At 42.9% G+C, this 19,033-nt stretch overlaps 1 protein-coding gene across 2 annotated transcripts in view; it reads right to left on the bottom strand.

Moving 5' to 3' along the window:
* Positions 1–17,724, bottom strand: part of EGFR (epidermal growth factor receptor) — a 147,964-nt gene extending 130,240 nt beyond the window's left edge. For both annotated transcript variants that reach the window (XM_082192750.1, XM_082192751.1), the window contains exon 1: positions 17,571–17,724. In XM_082192750.1, the coding sequence (XP_082048876.1) occupies positions 17,571–17,709 (139 nt within the window). In that variant the 5' untranslated portion in view covers positions 17,710–17,724. The remainder of the gene's footprint in view (positions 1–17,570) is intronic.
* Positions 17,725–19,033: the final 1,309 nt, after the last annotated feature.

Below are 19,033 nucleotides of genomic sequence, written 5' to 3'. Positions count from 1 at the left end.
TTTCAGTGAATTTACATTTAAGAAGGAAAAACAACATAATTTCTACTAGGATACAATATATAAAGAAGCTTAGCTTTTTAACACTACATTAAAGCTAAGCTTTTTTTTCTATGAAAGTCATCTGATCACATGGCCTCTTCAAATTTCCAACTTGAATGACTTAATGTGCTTTTAATTCTTAAGTGGAATTTCTAAAGCTATGGTTTAATTTCTTTCAAATGCTCTCTCATTCTACTTGTACTTGGCAGATACTTACGTAATCCAGTGCCAAGATATTTACCATTATGCCATTCATGAAGTGACCAAGTAGGAGTACCCTAAGGGGGATGTGGGGCTGAGAAGGTGAACAAGGAAGTTGACAGAAAAGCTACCTTGGATTTCCAATGTAGAATGAAGGCAATGAAACCCATTATTGAACAAGTGTGTTATCATGGCAGAGACACACAAGTCAACAGGGCATCCACCTTTACATGCCCCAGTGGTGTAGCTAGGGCTTTTGCCCTCCAGGGCGGTCACTGAGTTCTCTGCCCCTCTTGCTGTTCCTCATGCAGAAGCCCTGCTGGCTTGCCACAGTCCTCCCCTCTCCTCCGACTGTCCTTCCCTTCCCCTCCCAAGAACTTGGTTCTCAAACTCCCCCTCTTCTTCCCTTTAGCTGTAATGCCTCATCATGTTCTTTGTTTCTCTTGCTTCAACCACAGTGAGAGCTCACGCTCCTGCCTGGCAAAAGCACCCAAGAATAGTACAAAGCAGGAGCAATAAGGGAGAATGTAATCTCTCATACCTGCATGCTGCTTCTGTGAACAGCCATAATACTGCTCAAGTACGGTGGATTTAGATGGTGTCATAGGCAGCACCACTGCCACCCTGCAATGAGCCCCGCTGGGCCTTCTCCTGGCAGGAAGGCCTGATGGGGCTTGTCACAGGCACGGAAAGGCATGGCAAGGCTTATTGCAACAAGACCTGGCCTCTCAAGGTTGGGAGGGGGCTCAGCCCCAACCCAATTGTTTTTTGTTGGGGGGAGCCGAGGTCCCCTCAGGCATAAGGAGATGATGCCTATGGGTGGTGTGGTCAGATGAGGGCTGCTATCTTAAGCCTTCCTGAGTCTAGGTATGTGCTTCACAAAATTCCTTGTTTAAGAAATTCCCGAATTGCAGCACGTGGTGCTGGAGCCCATGAGAAGGGATTTTTCTTTCTGTTCTTCCAAGTCCCACTAGTCCCTTTCAGCCTGAAAGGTTCTACACTTAGAGAAGAATAACCAGCTGCTCCAATATAAGATGGGGAACACATGACTTACCAGCAGTACATGTTAAAAGGATCCAGAAGTGTGAGTTCAAGATAGAGATGAGCTCTTATGCAAATTCTGCCAAAAATCAATGGAAGTGGGAACAGAAGAATTTCTTTCTTTCTGGACTTTTCCAAGGATGTGATTCAAGCGTGCTCTAAATTTGTTAAACCAAAAGCCCTTGCTAGGGCAAAGAATGTGAAATACTACATTCAGTTCATGGCAAATTATTATTATTATTATTATTATTTATTCATACCCAGCCCATGTGGCTGAGTTTCCCCAGCCACCCTGGGCGGCTTCCAATCAAGTGTTAAAAACAATACAGCATTAAATATTAAAAACCTCCCTAAACAGGGCTGCCTTCAGATGTCTTTTAAAGATAGGCTAGCTGCTTATTTCCTTCACATCTGCTGGGAGGGCGTTCCACAGGGCGGGTGCCACCACTGAGAAGGCCCTCTGCCTGGTTCCCTATAACCTCACTTCTCGCAATGAGGGAACCGCCAGAAGGCCCTCGGAGCTGGACCTCAGTGTCTGGGCAGAATGATGGGGGTGGAGACACTCCTTCAGATATACTGGACTGAGGCCGTTTAGGGCTTTAAAGGTCAGCACCAACATTTTGAATTGTGCTCACAAACGTACTGGGAGCCAATGCAGATCTCTCAGGACCGGTGTTATGGCAAAGTTTTGTATTCAATATTCAGGTCAAACTCACAAATTTGACCAGCCAGATTTTGCAGAGGAATTCCTCACTAAAATTGGTGAGTACCCTGGAATTGAAGCTTTGAATGATTTCCTTAACGAACAAATAAGAGGATACACTGTTGAAGATATTGTTCTGCCAGTCTGGGCATTGCGCCAATAGATTGGAGTACAAACAGTCAGCAGTGAAAATCAACAAGAGAACGTATCACCTGCTTATCGACCAGTGAAGCAGCAAAAGTTACCACTGCTTTTTGAATAAAAATATGAGCAAGTCAGAGGCAAGCTTATAGGAAAGAAGGAGGAGGAAGCTGCAAGCTCCGCCCACTCCAGAAGTCATGATTTTTATTTTTCCATTTGGATTATTTTTTCTGTTTTTATTTTTCTTATACAGTGGTACCTTGGGTGAAGAACTTAATTCATTCTGGAGGTCTGTTCTTAACCTGAAGCACCACTTTAGCTAATGGGGCCTCCTGCTGCCACCACGCAATTTCTGTTCTCATCCTGAAGCAAAGTTCTTAACCTGAGGTAATATTTCTGGGTTAGCGGAGTCTGTAACCTGAAGCGTCTGTAACCCGAGGTACCACTGTATTTTCAAAACTGGTTAAGTTGGATAATCTGTTCATTGTTTTTGTTAAGTAACACTAATGTGGTAGGGGATTTTTCTCTGTCTCTTATTTTTTTCTGTTTTTTGTCTTCATTTTTTATTCTCCCCCCCCTCCAACATTAATAATAAGGAATTGCTTGGTTATGGCTATTATTATGTAAACAAAACCAAATTATACAGAGACATGTGTAAGATATTTGAGGTGTATGAATGGCAGTATATATGTGTGTGTGTGTGTATGCATATACAATAAACCTTGTAACAATGAATTTTGGATTTATGACCAAGATAACAGGGGTCAAAAGGAAATTAATAATACAATATGAAGTTAGTTGGTTTTATTGTAAAACGGCTGAGAGATTCCAAAAAAACAGCAAGTAATTTGGAAATACTTAAAATCTTTGAAAACTGGTATCACTTGTTTACAAGATACACATTTGTTGGAACAAGACAAGTAAGTGTTAATGAAGGATTGGGTAGGAAAGGTATATACTACAAATTATACTTCTAATGCTAGAAGTCTCACTATCTTGACACGAAAAGGATTGAGGGTAGATATACAACAAGTTATTATGGAGAAAATGGACACTATTTAATTTTGTGTGTGAAAATTGCCAAAATGATAATAATGTTGATTAATTGACCAAATGTAGATTCCCCAGATATGTGTTATCAATGTTTTAGTCATCTGAGTCAAAGTACAAATGATAAACTTATAATAGGAGGTAATTTCAATGAAATAATTGATCCTAACTTTGAAAGAAACACGTCTTCATGAAAAAAAGATTCATTAGCTAGAGAAAAAGTACTCAGAAAGTACATGCAAGAGTTGAATCTGGTTGAGCCATGGTGCTTAAGGCATCCAACCAAAAGGAAGCTTACGTTCTATAGTCAAGTACATAAAAATTGTTTTAGGTTGGATTTTTTCTTAATAACAGCGTCCTTGTACCATTAAATTCAAGAATGTGATATTGATGTATGTTGCGTATCTGATCACAGTGCAATTAGTTTGGATTAGAAGTATTATAACACAGCTAAAATACAGTGGTACCTCGCAAGACGAATGCCTCGCAAGACGAAAAACGCGCAAGACGAAAGAGTTTTCCGTTTTTTGAGTCGTTCCGCAAGACGAATTTCCCTATGGGCTTGCTTCGCAAGACGGAACGTCTTGCGAGTTCTTGCGAGTTTGTTTCCTTTTTCTTAAAGCCGCTAAGCCGTTAATAGCTGCTAAGCCGCTAAACCGTTAATAGCCGCTAAGCCACTAATAGCCGTTAAGCCGCTAATAATAATAATAATAATAAATTTTATTTATATCCCGCCCTCCCCAGCCGAAGCCGGGCTCAGGGCGGCTAACAACAATCAAATAATCAGTCAAATAATCACACAATCTAAAAATATTTCATTATAAAATTAATTAAATCAAATTGATGGCAACCAATTAAGCAAAATTCTGTGCAGGTTGCCAGAGGAGGGAGTCAGGCTGCGCCCTGACCAAAGGCCTGGCAGAACAACTCTGTCTTGCAGGCCCTGCGGAAAGATGTCAAGTCCCGCAGGGCCCTAGTCTCTTGTGACAGAGCATTCCACCAGTTTGGAGCCGCAGCCGAGAAGGCCCTGGCTCTAGTTGAGGCCAGCCTAACCTCTCTGAAAAAACGCAAGACGAAGAGACTCACGGAACGGATTAATTTCGTCTTGCGAGGCACCACTGTACCAAGAAACTGGTATTTTAACATCCATCGTTTAGCCCGGACACTGAGATCCAGCGCTGAGGGCCTTCGGGCGGTTCCCTCATTGCGAGAAGTGAGGTTACAGGGAACCAGACAGAGGGCCTTCTTGGTGGTAGCACCTCCCCTGTGGAACGCCCTCCCTATAGATGTCAAGGAAATAAGCAGCTATCTTCTTTTTAAAAGACACCTGAAGGCAGCCCTGTTTAGGGAAGTTTTAATTATTTAATACTGTACACTTTTTAACACTCGAATGGAAGCCGCCCAGAGTGACTGGGGAAACTCAGCCAGATGGGCAGGGTATAAATAAATTATTATTATTATTATTATTATTATTATTATTATTATTATCTCACTACTTAACGATGACCAATTTATAAAACAAATGAAGACTGCGACTAAACAATTCTTTGATATAAATACTGAGATTTTGACTACTTGGATATATCAATGAAAAGCATATAAAGCTTTTATATACCCCGCACATGGAACCTTACAATAGGACAATATGAGTAGCTTCTCCGTGGCCTTACCACAGCAAAAAGACTGATACTTATGAATTGGAAAAATAAAAATAAAAACCCCTTCTACAATTGGATTGAAGACTTATATACAAACTCTGAACATATATGTGCATATAAATGCAGACTTGCCATGGACACATTCAATTATGTTTGGAATCCATTTTTACAAATACTGTAATAGGTTAAGATATGGTGAAGTAAAATAACAATTTTGTAAAGGGGAAAAACATAATTATTAGGAGAACTAATCACAGATCTCCTGTGTCTTGTCTGTTTTGGCCCTGCGTACATTCTCGGTCACAGAATCTCTCTCAATCCCTACAGTTTTAAATCAATAGCTTTTAAACAGAGACTATGTGTTCAAAATGTCTTAGCTGCATGTCCATTTATTGCAAAAAGTCCCCTTGTCACAAAGCTGGTTTTGAAAGACACCAGATTTTTATTTATTATACAGAGCAATTCAGAGAATCTCAGGGAGGAGCTCAAATGTCAATTAGAGCAACACTCTGCATTGCAACATTTTTCTCTATAACCATAGGTTCCAAACAGATAAACCCAGATAACAGAAGACCACAACCTGTGATAATTCAGATTATGGTGTGCTACACATAGAATGCAAGAGTAATGCAGGCGCAACCCATTCCAGAAGTATTAGAAGGCATGGAAAGAGTTCATAAAGTGATTTCTGAAGCCTCAAGCAAGCCAGCAGTGTTTTAGTGCAAGGTCAAGAAGCAAGAGACTATGGCAATTGGGAAAGCAAGGCCATGTTTTGCTCCTTCTGATCATTTAAAATTGGAAATTGGCAGGTGGCAATGGAAACAGGAAATGGAAGAGGTGAGGTTATGGATGGAGTGCATCAAGTTTCTTGAAAGTACAGTACAAATCATTCATAACAATATTAGTTAGTGTGAAGAATATATACTACAGAGGTACCTCGGGTTAAGTATTTAATTCGTTCCGGAGGTCCGTTCTTAACCTGAAACTGTTCTTAACCTGAAGCACCACTTTAGCTAATGGGGCCTCCTACTGCTGCCGCGCTGCCGGAGCACAATTTCTGTTCTCATCCTGAAGCAAAGTTCTTAACCTGAAGCACTATTTCTGGGTTAGCGGAGTCTGTAACCTGAAGCGTATGTAACCCGAGGCACCACTGCACTACTATGATGCATCATCAATTGTTGAATGTGACAGACGGCAGAGCCAGAGCAGAGTCCGGTGAAGCAGTCCTTCCGAAATTCCACCAGAGGACTGGAGCCTCTCTCTGATTGGCTACCAAGAGAATAAAAGGAGCCGTTTCTGAGGGGGAGCGTTAGATAGGGCCTGATTGACTTGAGAGATAGGCTTCCCGTTGCGGGATAGGGCTTGAACTGATTGGAAGACAGGGATTATGGATTACTGGGCGATAGGGAGAACTGGTTCTGATTTGAGTAGAACTGAGGAGACTCTCTCTATAACAAGAGGCAAGAGCCTTGCCGCTTTGACAGGAAGAGGGGGTTGAGGGTCTGAGGAAGGTATACAGACAGGAGTTGCCTGGAGTCTGAGGCGGGAGAGGGAGAAGGACTCCCTGGGCCTCATCCTGGCCCGGAGGGGAGAGTTCTTCTAGGCAAAGGAGACCCCCTGGGTCTGTTAGACTGAATAGAATACCTCAGGAGTGGGACTGCTAAGTGAGAGGGTAAATGGTAAAAAGTGCCCCTCCCTCATTAAGCTGTGAAGGAAGCGGTGCTGTGTCAAAAGTATTTAACACCTGTCATAACTAGGTCAAGAAACAAGAGTGAAGTTACAGAAACTTCAGTTAAGCATTTTATCACCTATTCTAGAAACCTGAACATCTATTTGAAGTGTAACAACTGATTACTGTAGCTGAATTTTAAGAAACGCTGTGCATATACTACTGTGTTTAAGCCTGTGACATCCTTGTATTTAGTTTAACTTCTACCTGAAAGAAAACATCCCCTGACTCAACTTTGTTTCACAATTCTTTTTGTAAATAAAACTTTTCTTGCTTGTCCAGCTCCTGCCAAGTTTTCCCTCACACAAGACCCACCACTAGCCTGTAGTATATTGCAGACATTCATTTAATTGGCGTACCATGAGGTGGGTCCGATATATTTAATTGGGGGCAGTTAGCTGGGTGAATCCGCTACTTTAGTAATTGGTGCTTAGCAGTGGGATTCGCTACATCAAACAATTCTGGCTACTGATCTGGTGAGTGTGGAATAAGGCTTTGTCCCATGCACATTCATCACCTGGTAATAATATAAAGTGAAGGTGTAAATCTATGGTGGTCTATTTGCTTATGCAATAACATAGAGATGGATAATGTTGTAGTTTATGTCCCTGTGTGAACTACAGCATTTTAAAAATACAATTATCAGCTCAGACTCAAATGGATTCAAGTCACACATGGAGCAGATAAATCAAGTGAACATGCATGTGTGAACCAACACATAATTTTGAACCAATTAACACCATGATTTACACACTTGTTCACAAAGACAACTAATACTGTGTGTGGGCTTCAGTGCCTAGGCTTCCACCTCACTGCAACAAAGATTTCATAATAAATCTTATATTGTGCTCAAAAATTCTGGGAATTGTACTTTTGCTGTTCTTCCTTGCAGACGAGACTGAGGAAACTAAACAACACAACTCCCTGAATAGGCAGTGTAGAATTTAACTGTCCTCAGTTTTCTTTCTTACAATGTGAAGAACTAGTTAAAAACAGTCTTTGGCTTAACTCTGGGAACTATAGATTTCTTTTCTGGTCAATGAAGAAGAATAAAAAATATTTCCCAGAGTCCTGAGAAACAGTTTTAGTACCAACCCTTGACTTATATTCTCAGTTGCTGTTTTCCTTCTTTCCAAGAGTGAGACAAAGGAAAATGCAGATGAGAGAGCTGACGCAGAGCTGTTATGAGCAAAGGTTAAATTTGTGGTGTGGGGGGGCACTCCACTCACAATGGCTTAAGGATTTCTAAATTGCTGGATTAAGTTTATGAAGCCCCTTTCCATTTCTGAATTGTTACTCAAACCAGGGCCAGCCCGCCCATTAGGCAAGGTGGGGAGAATGCCTTAGGCAGCAGGATTCACAGGGACAGCAGATCCCGATGTAGATCCTTATTTTTATGGCCTTGTGCCTGATGTAGATCTTCACTCACCCCATCTTCCCTTGTGGGGAGGAAGGCGCCATCTTGCAGTTTGCCTTAGGTGCCAAAATGTCTTGGGCCAGCCTTGACTCGAACCCAGTATGCAACCCTGTTTTCCTACTATTCTGAATATTATCTGAAATGCAATCTTTGTCTGGCATTATCCAAGTTCAAAATGCCAGACAATGTTTCAGTCAAAAAGACACACCTAAGCACATGAAGGTCGCAGAACAGAAAATGTTGTGCAGTTTGTCACATTAAATTTCTAGATGTTCTTTATCACTAGTCATTATTTCATTTAAAATGAACTGGAATATGCCTCGGCTTGACTGCAAGAAACAAGTTACTAACATAGGCAATCCCTTATTTCTTTCCTGAAGGCAATGTTGAAATATCTGGCCAAACTGCTAGAACAAGTCATTTACCATTACTCTGCCTCCGCCCTTTTATTTTAGTACACTTTTTACATTTGCATTTACTTAGGGGGTGGGGTGGAGAATGAGTATACACTTATAATACATACCTTGAGACATGGTTTATGAAGGCCAGCACAGGATTAGGAGACATTAAAAGCACATATGGGTTTAAATTTGCTTAACTCTGTCCTCAGAGGCAGTGGATGAAAGTCCAAAGCTTGGTGCAGCTCATTCTAACAATCACAAACCATACATCTGATTTGAGCCACTTTGTGTTACCACACTCAAGAGATAAGAATGAAAGATGTTGCTTAAGGTGTTAATGAAGGTAAATCATTCATCAACACAATGCCTGCTACCAAGAGGCCTTGCTACCTCGTTCCTTTAATATCTGTGTTATGGCACGAGAAAATTCCATACAAGCAGTTCTACCACAGGCTCTGAGAAGACCACCTTAACAAGAGAGCCCACAGAGGCTTTTATCCAACCACCTCCACCAAGTGCTGCTGACATGTAAATATGGAGCACTATACTTTGGCCAAAGGTACATGCACATTTTGAAGCATTTTAATGAACCCTAGAGAATCCTCTACTTCAATGCAGAATTCCTCCATTGTGCTTTTCCTGCTTTAAACCTCATTAGCCCAACCTGAATGTCCAAGCCTTTATTAGCCTATATTACCCTGGAATTAGACTTGACTAGATAGCTTTAAAATGTCTTGTTAAAATTACTAGGTCTTGAAAAAATGTATTACAAGTAATGTAATAAATGCAACTTTATTTAAAATACTTTCTTAACTGATCATTGAAAAACTCTGTACGATATTCATGCCAGTTTGACCAAAAGGAGAACAAATGTAAATTTTGAAGCAGATTAATTTGAATAAGAGTGATGTACTCTTGACTAAACTGGTACAGATTTCAGGACATCACAAGTATATGCAAGGCAATACTCCTTAAAGGACTCTCCCTGAACCAAACAAGTTCTCTCATACGACAAAGTCTCCAGGGCAGGCAGGGATCCTGTTTTCTGATGTTTCTAAAGCTCTAAACACTCTAATGAGATTAGTAAATACCTGGATTATTCAGGATTCCTCTATGTCCTCTCTTTAGAGCTCAACTATACATATAAATAATTGGCACCCCAAGATCTATAGAGGAGCTACAACAAAGTAGTTTATGCCAATGTAACATAACAATCTTCTTAGCTTCGTAAATGGTACAAAGCCTTCTCTACCATGTTGCCTGCTTGTAGTAATCTCAATTCATGAGGTTATGGCTTCCTACCAAATATAAAAAGCACTTAATTGTACCAATGTAGCTAGTGGCTAAAGGGCTCTGGAAGAGACACCAGCAGTTTGCCTCTGATGCCCATCTGCACAATACATCTCAGCACAATTTTTGTGTCGTGCAACAGTTCTGCACCTGGCAATTGTGGCTGCCAATTCTCAGACTGCCAGATTGTGGAGTGTTGCCTCAGCCTCCTCTCCTCCCCCCTCTACTTGGGAGTCCTCCAGGCAGCCGCTGCTGCTGCCCCTGGTCTCTGAGCTGCCCTCCCCCCTGCTCCAAAGAGAGGTGCCTCCTCACACTTCCCCACAGGGGCCTGGGAAGAGGATATCTGCAGCCTTAGTGGCCCAATGGAGAATGGCCAGTTCCTTACCTTGGGAGGCAGCAGTGGGCCCTCAGCTCCCAGGCAGGCCTTGCACACAGCAAGCACAAGAAAGGCCAGAGCAGCGCCTGCCTGCCTGCCTGCCTGCCTGCCTGGGCTCCCACTAGTCTGTCCATTCCCAATAGCAAGGGCTGGTGGACTGGCTGGGCACCCTCACCCGCTCGCTTGCTTACTCCGAGGCCACCTCAGCTCTTGGCAACCAGCACCCCCAGAGGCACCATTCGTCGTCTGTGGAGCTGCTGCAACAAACAGCTGTGGAAGCCTTTGGGAGGCAGAGACGCAAGAGGGCATCAGAGGAGGGAGGAAAGGAAAGAGGGACAGAGACCAGTGTTGCCCGTGGCACCCCTGACCATCCTTCAAGGCACCCCAGGGCGCCATGGCACACTGGTTGAAAACCACTGGGAGGCTCATTTTGATTGTAACACTTGAATGGAACAGTAAAGAGAACTGAAGAAAATCATAAAATCCTGTGCAATGCTTCTCACTCCAGTGCTGCTTCTCCTTCTCATGCCTGAGAAATAAGTCTTAAAAGGCAATGAAAGTTTTGAAACCCAAGCTTTAATTAACATCAGCCGTACTGTTGAATAAAACTTTTATATATAGCATTTATAAGCCGCTCTCATTTCAAGCATTCAAAGCAGTGTATAAAGTAACAAGGAGGGCAAGCGTTTCATAATACAAGTGAGAGATGCTTCATCATAAAATTCCTATTGAAATCAACAGAAGTCCTGCAAGGCAATTACTCTTAACATATGTCCCCAGTGCAAATTTGTAATCACAAACTTTCCTTGACTCCCTCTGGAATGTGATAAAGCACTATTGCTAGGAAGAAACACTGCATAGCCAATGACGTTGAGAAGGAAAGCTATTTTAAATTGGTTTACTCTTAGGAAGCTGCTTATGAGAAAGAACTAAATACTGTATATGTGATATACATCAGTATGCATATATGGATATATTTTAAGACACTAAAAGGTTATACCATAAGAGTACTAACTGGCTATTATACAGGTAGATGAAAGGATTGTAGGCAGTTGCATCCATTTAAAAAGAAATTATATAGAACACCAAGGTCTGAGGAAAACAGAACTGCATGATTTGAACGGCAGTTTTCCCAACATACTGCAATAATTTTCATAAGCGTTTGATATCAGGAGTGAAATTTGATTGCACATGCTTGATATGTTATAATTACATGAACTATTTAGCAAAGTTCAAAATCACTGGGCTGCTAAGAGTCATTACTGCTAATTTGCAAATTTAATAGTAAATGGAATACCTACAGAGAAATGTACAGTTATGAAAGGTTATGAAAGTTACAAGTTATGAAAGGTACAAGGCAAAGTTTTCCCCTTTCGCCATTACTGTTTATTTTGATTGTAGAAATTTTATGTATTGAGATAAGAGAAAATTCTGCCATACAAGGAATACAACTAGGCTTTCAAAGTTATAAGTTGAAGGCATTTGCGGATTATGTGGTTTGGGTTTTTTTAGAAGATGCAACCAAAAATGTGATAACAATACTGGAGATGATTTTAAAAATTGGGGATTTGGCAGGATCTATATGAACAAAATTAAAACTAAAATATTGACCAAAAAAGTAGTTGAACAAACAAGTAAAATACTGCAAGAAATAACACATATAAAAGTATTTTTTAAAAGTTAAATATCTGGGAATTTGGATTACAACAACAACAACAAATCCGTTTATTGTGAGGACCATGCCTGTACACAAACATCAACACAACAATAGTTAAAAATATTAAAATTCATTAAATACTATGCCGACAGATGCCTTCATTTGGATTACAAATAATAATAATATGAAACTGTTTCAAAATAATTATGGGATGGTCTAAAATGAGATATGGAAAGCTGGAATAGAATGAATCTATCCCTACTGGGAACAGACTCAACGGTTAAAATGAACATTTTGCTCCTCATCCAGAGTGGCGTGCAACCTTCAAGGGTTGGTGTACCAGATCGGCAAGTTCTCTCCAGAGACGGGGCTGCAGCGCCCAGTTGCAGCCAGCTCCCTGAAGACCAGGACTGAAGTGCAACAGCAGCCACCAGAGCGCACGTGGTTCTCTGGGATGGGAGCCACAGTAGCAGCAAGGCTCTGTTTCTGGCACTGGAATATTTGCAGCCAGGAATAATTGTCCGCCTGAAGGCAGCTCCGGGTGCCAGGGTTCAAGAGAGGCTCTTGCAGGAGAGAAGCAGGGCAGGAAGGATCTCTCAGGGTGGGAGACCAGGAGAAGAGGTGAAAGCTCAGAGAATCTGCCTTTCTATGTGTGGATAAATGATGAGATATGCACATTATAAATGTGATAAAGGGTCTTTTTAGTTGTTCTTTCTCTATTCCTTTTTCCCTTTCTCTTTTCTATACAATTGTGTTTGTATTTTCTTATAAATGAATCTGAATTTTACTGTTTAATATGTTTAAAATGGTGTTTTATATTAAATATATATAGAGAGAGCCAAAGCTCTCATTCTTATTGCAGACACTACCAATTCTTAGCAATATGGGCTGCTTCAAACAAAGGAAAATAGAAATTTCCAAATTTATCTGGCGGGGGAAAAACCTAGGATAAAATTTAAAATATTAACGGATATGAAGGCAAGAGTGGTTTTTGCCCTGCTGGACTTAAAACTATACTATGAAGCAACCTGTTTGGCTTAGTTAAAAGATTGTTTATTATGGAAAAATGTTAGACTTTGGTAACAGTTTTAGCTGGCATGCTTACTTATGGTATGAAAAGGTGAAGGTAAATACCGTAAATATTTTCTGAACCACCCAATAAGAAGTCGTCTGTATGTGGTATGGAATAAAGACCTATTAGAAAAGGGGGGAAACCTGTGACTGTCCCCAACTGAAGCTAGTTCTTGGGGGGAAATTAATATGAGGGAGAAATGGGGCACATATAGAGATTTATTATGTTTTAAGGTGGTGGAATGTAAAATGAAAAGTCAAGAAGAGACAAAAGAATGGATATCATATTGGATTCGATATCGTCAAACATATGAATATTTTTTAAGAGATTCATTAAAAGGTTTTGGAGGTGGAGGGTCGGACTTTGAAAAGGAATTACTGAGTGGCAACGAGAAATTGATCTACAAGATGTACAAAGTGTTGCCTGAATGGGAAAAAAGATGAGTTGGTAAAATCAAGAATGATTCACTGGGCTCTTGGCCCATGGCATAATATGGAAATGGGTAAGTGTGAAAAGTTGTGGAAAACTGATCTTAATTTTACTGCCTGTAGTGCGCTGAAAGAAAACTATATGAAAATGACATATAGATTGTATATATCACACGTGAAAATGGCTAAAATATGTAGGAATGCTAATAAACAATGGTAGAAATGTAAACAAGCTGATGGCACTTTTATTCATATGTAGTGGTTTTGTAAGAAAGCAAAAGCCTACTGCAAAATGATAAATGAATTAAGTAAGATGTTTAAAACGACAGTAGGTAGAAAACCAGAAGCTTTTTTGCTAGGTTTGTTCAGGCAAGAGATACCAAAAATAATGATAAAACTGTTTATGTATGCAACAATTGCAGCAAGGATTATATATGTGCAGAAGTGGAAAAGAAACTGCAATACCCACAAGAGAAGAATGGATTAACAAGTTATGCCAAAATGGCAAAACTAACCACTAGACTAAGAGACTCTAATGATGAGGTGTTTGTAGAAGAATGGAAACCCTTTTCACATTACTTAAGAAAATACTTTTATTCTTTTTCAGTATGAGACGGATTTATATCTTGAGCAACAGAAGAAGAATATGTTATTTTTAGGTTTATATTTTACAGTTTGTGTGATATTAGAAACAAATGGGCAATTCAGAGAGTGGAGATATAATGTCTTATCAAGTGATATGGGAAGTCAGAGAAAAATAAGAATGGTAACATATGATTTTTTAAAGATGTACTATGTAAAAACTTAATAAAATATATATTTTTTATATTAAAAAGACGTACATTTGCTTCTGACTTTTCCAAGAGTTTGACCTAGTGTTCTTTAAAATATTGATACTGGGAACCAGTGACTTTAAACAGGACCATACAAACAAACACCTGAATAACGGGAGAGATAACAGAATCCAGTATAGCATGCATTCTTGTTATATGGGACATTGTCAGTTAATGTGCCTTTTCCCAGCATATAAGAAAATTTGCCATTCATAAATAATTCACTGGATCAGACCAAAGACTCCTGGTTTTACGGTATTTTGATAGGTTTTGGTGATGTGCTCTATATAGTGGAAACCACCAGTAGTGGAGGAATGGGGTGGTGGAAGGGGCAGGGTACACCGGGCAGCACCTACCTTGGGGACGGCACCCTGGACCCCAAAGGGCAGCACCCTCCAGCCCCATGCCTGCTACCTCCCCCTCAGCCACCCTGAAAAGAAAGGGCAGGGCTGGCGTCCGCCAGTCACCTCTCCCTCAGCCACCCTTTAGCAGGGACAAGTGGCTCAGTCCCACACTGCTTCTGCCGCCAGCACACATGCATGCCATGTCCCCCTCAGCTCCGGCAGTGTGCCCCACCCCACATGCCCCACCCTATAGAACAATGTGCACATGCTGGTGGCCACCTGCCCTGGGTGTCACCAGGGCTCCATACGCCACTGGAAGCCACACATCTTTGATACTCCATTATGTTTTCTAATCTAAAAGACACAAGCACTTACAGCCTTTCCTCGTAGAACTGATGCTTCCAACTCTTATAGCAGACAATAAAATAATAATAATAATAATAATAATAATAATAATAATAATAATAATTGTACCCCAGCCACTCTGGGCAGCTTCCAGGATATACAGAAACATAATAAAACACCAAACATTAAAAACCTCCCTATACAGGGCTGCCTTCAGGTGTCTTCTAAAGGTTGTATAGTTACTTAACTCCTTGACATCTGATGGAAGGGTGTTCCAGAGGGTGGGCACCACTACCAAGAAGGCCCTCTGCCTGGTTCCCTGTAATGTCCTTTCTGGCAGTGAGGGAGCTGGCAGAGGCCCTCAGAGCTGGTCCACAGAGTCTGGGCTGAATGACGGTGGCTGTGGTATTCAGGGCCAAAGCCGTTTAGGAGTTTATACCAACACTTTGAATTGTGCCCGGAAATGTACTGGGAGCCAATAAACTTATAGAAGCAGACTTATTGTTATCAACAGCAAATGAATATTAGATCATGCCCCTTATTAGCATTTGCCAATAGAAAGCAGGCACCATGCTCAGTGGAATGTATTTGGAACCATGATAGCAACATAACACTATTAAGCCAGTTTATCACTTAATCCCCCAGAACTGAAGATGTAACTGCACCAGATTCCTTCACTGTTGACATTTAGATTGTAAGCTCCTAAGGGTGGGGATTTGTCTTTCCCCCTTATGATACCCTGGAAAAATACAATGTGAAATACTTCTAACTATTGCTTTATAAATCTTCAAACAAACTATGGGAACAAGATGAAGTCAAAACAGATACATCCGCTCGTGTCCTTGACAGTATCCAACACTGAGGGTGAAAGAAACACAATAGGCGTCTCCACCATAACATTAAAAACGGAAGCTGCAGCCCAAATTCAGTTACACTGGTGACCCAAGAAAGTTATTCCTACCACCAGTTTTTTTTAATTAAAATATGTGTTAGTCCATAGACCATAGCAGAACATGTCTGCAGTTAATAGCATTTATATCAAATACGTACATAATGCTAAATGCTTTGTTTTAGTATACATTTTTTGCAGTTTTATTCTACAAGGACCCAACTCAGACTAGCCACAACTACACAAAGGTAGATGGGAGTTTACTGAAAAGAAAAAGGCAGCCCTGCCCCAATTACATCACCACCAACAGGTATGAACTTGCTGTTTGGAGCAGAGAGAAAAAACTTCTTGATGTTAAGATTGTGCAATAAGCTCCTCTGAGAGGCGTTTCTCCTTTTCAAAGTTAGTTTTATTGTCCAGCGTCATGAAATGCTTAAACTACTTTTGCTCAGCTCATGTATCAGATTTTTTTAGCTGCTGGTTTTTCCCTCGGGAAAGAGGCAGTAAAAAGGGAAAGAAAGAAGAAAATCTTCATTTCCCCCCTTTTGACAGATTTCCAAAATAAGTAAATTTGCCTGGAAATAAAGCTGGCTCCTTGCTCTAAAAACTTCACAAAAGTGAAGGGAAGAAGAAGAAAGGGGAAACCACTTACAGATCAAAATAACCACCACAAAACTCTCTCCCACCATCCCTGCTGCAGCTTTCAAACTGGTTTTTCAGCAGCAACAGAACACTTTCTTTACAGCTCTTAAACTTAAGCCAAGTAAAGGGAGACGGGGAGAGTGGATGAAACTCCAGGCAAGTTTCTATGAGGCTGACAAGGCTTTCAATCATAGATAGGGAACCGCTTACATTAATAACGTCTAACCCTTTTTCTTTTTAGGAAAAGCAGAGTTGAAAAGGCACTGGTCTCAACTATTCCTTCTACTATTCCTTAACTATTCCAGATAGTAAAGAGGTCATTTTAAAAGGTTGGGACAGAGAACCAAGCATACAAACACACTGAACTTGCAAACCTCAAGTCTGGCTGGAATGCTAGTTGCTAGGCTTGGGCATTCCTATGAATCACTGGTGGTTTTCCCCACGTTACAGGAAAAGGATAATGAACTCTGGGCAGGAACCACTTCGCAGGGCATTTGGGTCCTTGTGAAACTGACAAAGTCCACACATAAACAACAGACTTCTCTCCACTATCAATTTGTTCGTCTTGGCCAAGTCTCTTACTGTAAAACCCCAGAGAATCATGTGGTACCTTAAAAGCAAATAACTTTATTACGACGTAACCTTTCAGAAGCTAGGCAGCACTTTAGAATATAAACAAAATAAGAAAAATAACTAGGAAATATTCTGGGACAAGTTCTGTATTGGGGTGGATGTCACCTCAATGGCAGACAAAGTTGGCTCTCATTCTTAGAAGTTCATTCCAAAGAGGTCACTGGGTATAGTGGGAATGTGTGCCTAACTTGTTCCTGTTGCCTCTGTCCTGTTATTTAAGAAAAGTCTGAAGTCGCCAGCAAGTTACCCAGGAAGCCGGGAAGAAATTGTGGCACTTTTACCACCTCTAGTTTTCACCTCTATTGAGCTTTCCCTCCAAGACCTAACAACTGATCGCCATCCCAGTCGCAGCTCCCCACAAAAGCATTACTATTAGCAAATATTATTACTACTATCAAACAATTATGGCAAATGTTCTATGACAACCTGGGAGGCATCTGACGCAAAGAGCCAGTCTGGAGTAGGGAGGCCAGGGCCAACCCCAGAACCCAATTCCACAACCCAACCGTGGCATTATCCAAGTCTGGGCCAGCACTGCGGGAAAATAAAGACGAACTCAGAGGGCGGGCAAAATCCGGGGCGCGGACCGGCAAGGAGCATGTGCAAAGCGCCCTCCTGACGAAGCCACGGCACCTCCGGACTCCGACCCTTCCCCGCCAGCCTCGCCCGCTCCGCGCTCACCTTTCTTCTCGTCGGCGGCGGCGGCGCCGCACAAGCTGCCGGCCAGCAGCCCCACCAGGAGGGCGGCGGCCGCGCGCCTGGCCCCGAAGTTTCCTCCTCCGCCGGCGAGCGAAGCCGCGCGAGTCCCGCCGAGCCCCATCTCCCGCCGGGTGGCTCCTCAGCGAAGCCTCGCGCGCCGGGCTGCCTCTCCGGCGCCGCCCAGGACCATGCCAGGGGAGCGCCGCCGGCCGCGCTCGCTGCTCTCCGGCGGCCGAGGGAAGGAGGAGCGGGAAGAGGCTCTGGGGCCGCCGGACGGGCGCTTCTCCCGGCAGCCGGCCCCGCTCCAGGTGCGCGGGAGGCGCTTGGCGCGCGGCGTCGAGGAAGACGCGCCTGCCTGCCTGGCTGCCCGCCTTCTCGGCGCGGAACTCGCCGGCCAAACTTCTCCCCTGCTCCGTCGACGCCGCGTCTCCCTCTGAGGATTCCGGCCAAGCAATGGAAGGAGGCAGGCGGCTGGGGAGACTCGGGGAGAGCACGAAGCGCGGCTGGCGGCGGCCGGGGAGGTTCGCTCCGCGCTGCCTTCAGGTGGAGCTTCGTACCTGCCCCGCGCAGCCAGCCGCCGGTGGGAAGGGCGAGAAATTCCAGTCGGGCGGGCTGAGCTGGGCTGAGCGTGGCGCACGCGCACTTCCCCCGCCGCCGCCGCCGCCGCCGCCGCCTGTGGTCCTCCTTATCTTCGGCGGCTGCTGCCCCGCCTCGCCGACCTGCAGCTGCAACTTCCCCGGCCCCGGAGACGGGGGAGAGGAGGAAGCCGCGCCGGGAACGCGGAGGCAGCGAGGGGTCCCCAGTCACACAGCGGGGAGACGAGGGGGCGCCTCCACGGCAGGCCAGTCCGGCCATCCTACTTGGCGCATTTCGGCCCCCCGCTTCTTTTCAGGCCACCCTAAGGGAGTTTGGCCTAACCATCCTGTCCCCTCCTCCCTAAACATGCTGGGCATGGCCATCCTGGAAAGCAGAATTTATGCTTCTATTATCATTATTATTAAATTTATGTACCACCATCCAAAGATCACAGGGCAGTTATAATAATAATTCATAATATTACTTACTTACTTACTCACTTATCTGGCCAGGCCTCCCCAGCCACTCTGGGCGGCTTCCAACAAAACATTGGAAACACAATAAAACATCAAACATTTAAAACTTCCCTAAACAGGGCTGCCTTCAGATGTCTTCTAAAGATAGGATAGCTGCTTATTTCCTTCACATCTGAAGGGAGGGTGTTCCACAGGGAGGGTGCCACTACCAAGAAGGCCCTCTGCCTGGTTCCCTGTAACCTCACTTCTTGCAATGAAGGAACTGCCAGAAGGCCCTCAGAGCTGGACTTCGGTGTCCAGGCAGAACGATGGGGGTGGAGACGCTCCTTCAGGTATACTGGACTGAGGCCATTTAGGGCTTTCAAGGTCAGCACCAACACTTTGAATTGTGCT

Source organism: Podarcis vaucheri (assembly GCF_965113315.1).
Source record: "Podarcis vaucheri genome assembly, chromosome: 12".
In the NCBI taxonomy this organism is placed as follows: Eukaryota; Metazoa; Chordata; class Lepidosauria; order Squamata; family Lacertidae; genus Podarcis; species Podarcis vaucheri.
Note: the sequence above shows the minus strand (reverse complement) of the source record. Positions and strands in the feature narration are given on the sequence as shown.